Here is a 1,271-nt window from a genome sequence, read left to right as displayed (position 1 = left end):
TCTACAAATTCAACGAATTTACGAGGACCGTCTCGTCGGCCGGTAAATTCGATGAATTTGTAGAACTGCGACCGAGTGGTGAAGTACAGATTGCCGTCGATGTAGCGAAATATCGACGTCACGCCTTTCGGTATTCCGGGAAACGTCGCCTCGAGGGGCGTGAATTTGGCGACTCTCTTGTCCTGGTCGCATTCGTCTATCTCGCCCACCGCGTTACCGTTGAACACCACGTAGAAACGTCCTCTGTGGGTGTTCACCACTCCGTTGATCAGCGCGTTTTCGGGAAATCCGAGTTCTTGCAGGGTCTTCGACCAACCTGGCCGCAGACTAAATTCCGGATATTGAACCAAGTATATCAAATTATCTACGAACACCGTGAGATCGCCGGACGGGGATTGATAGGCAGCGGTCACGCGCGTGTAATTGTCGTGAAAAAAGCTCATGTGATTCGAGAGGGCTAAAGGTCCGTTGTACGTCCTACCGTCCAGATCGACCGACCAAACGTAACGTTTGTACGAGATGTACATTCGATTTTCCAAAATCAATATCCCGTTCACGCGATCGAGGCTGCACAGGTCCGGCGACGGCGGCGGCAGTGGCGCCGGCGCTGGCGTCAGACGCGGCTTATCGTTCTGAATTTTTTCACCGTACAAACGTTGAATGTCAGCGATGTCGTTTTGGTCGAGATTCACCGGATACTGCTGGTCCGGCTGTATCGCGAACATCACCGATGTTGTGCGCCTGTTGTGCGGCAATCCGAGGGAGTGGCCGATCTCGTGCGTCAACGTGTAATGCAGGGAAAATTTATCCGCGGAATGTTTGTTGACGTAAATGTGCCACGGCTCGTCCCCGTCGACGTGCACCTCGGAAACGAATCCCGCTTGGTCCGTCGGGAGAGACGCGTGGGCGAGCACGTTGCCGGGGCCGTCGAATTTGTCCGAGCACAATGCTCCGTTTACCTCGATGTTCGTGTTATAGTGTAGTAGGCGTCGCCAAGATATTATAATGTCGGCGTTCGGCATTTCGGAGCGTTCGAACGTCAATGCCGAATGCTGCGACCACAGGTCGAACGCGGCCTGCGCCGTGCTACACTCGGTTTCGTCGGCTAAGTGAAAATGCCACGTCAGGTGCGTCTTCGGCCATTTGGACAGGCTCGCTTTCGTTCCGTGCTTCAGGATATCTCGGAAACCGCATCGCGGTTTACTCATGAATTTCAGCGTTTCTTTGTTGGGCGTTCCGTCGCCGGGTAAATCGTAGTAATTCTGAAACTC

At 53.6% G+C, this 1,271-nt stretch overlaps 1 protein-coding gene across 1 annotated transcript; it reads right to left on the bottom strand.

Annotated features, from left to right (window-relative positions):
• Nucleotides 1–22: 22 nt before the first annotated feature.
• Nucleotides 23–1,208, bottom strand: LOC112465876 (72 kDa type IV collagenase-like; the record flags this gene model as incomplete). The annotated part of the gene is made up of 1 exon (XM_025033642.1): nt 23–1,208. A coding segment is annotated over exon 1 (1,186 nt), but the record flags the coding sequence as incomplete, so codon positions are not given.
• Between the last annotated feature and the right edge of the window lie 63 nt (nt 1,209–1,271).

The sequence above is a fragment of the Temnothorax curvispinosus genome, unplaced genomic scaffold (assembly GCF_003070985.1).
Source record: "Temnothorax curvispinosus isolate PA1 unplaced genomic scaffold, ASM307098v1 QBEX01015597.1, whole genome shotgun sequence".
NCBI classification, from domain to species: Eukaryota; Metazoa; Arthropoda; class Insecta; order Hymenoptera; family Formicidae; genus Temnothorax; species Temnothorax curvispinosus.
Note: the sequence above shows the minus strand (reverse complement) of the source record. Positions and strands in the feature narration are given on the sequence as shown.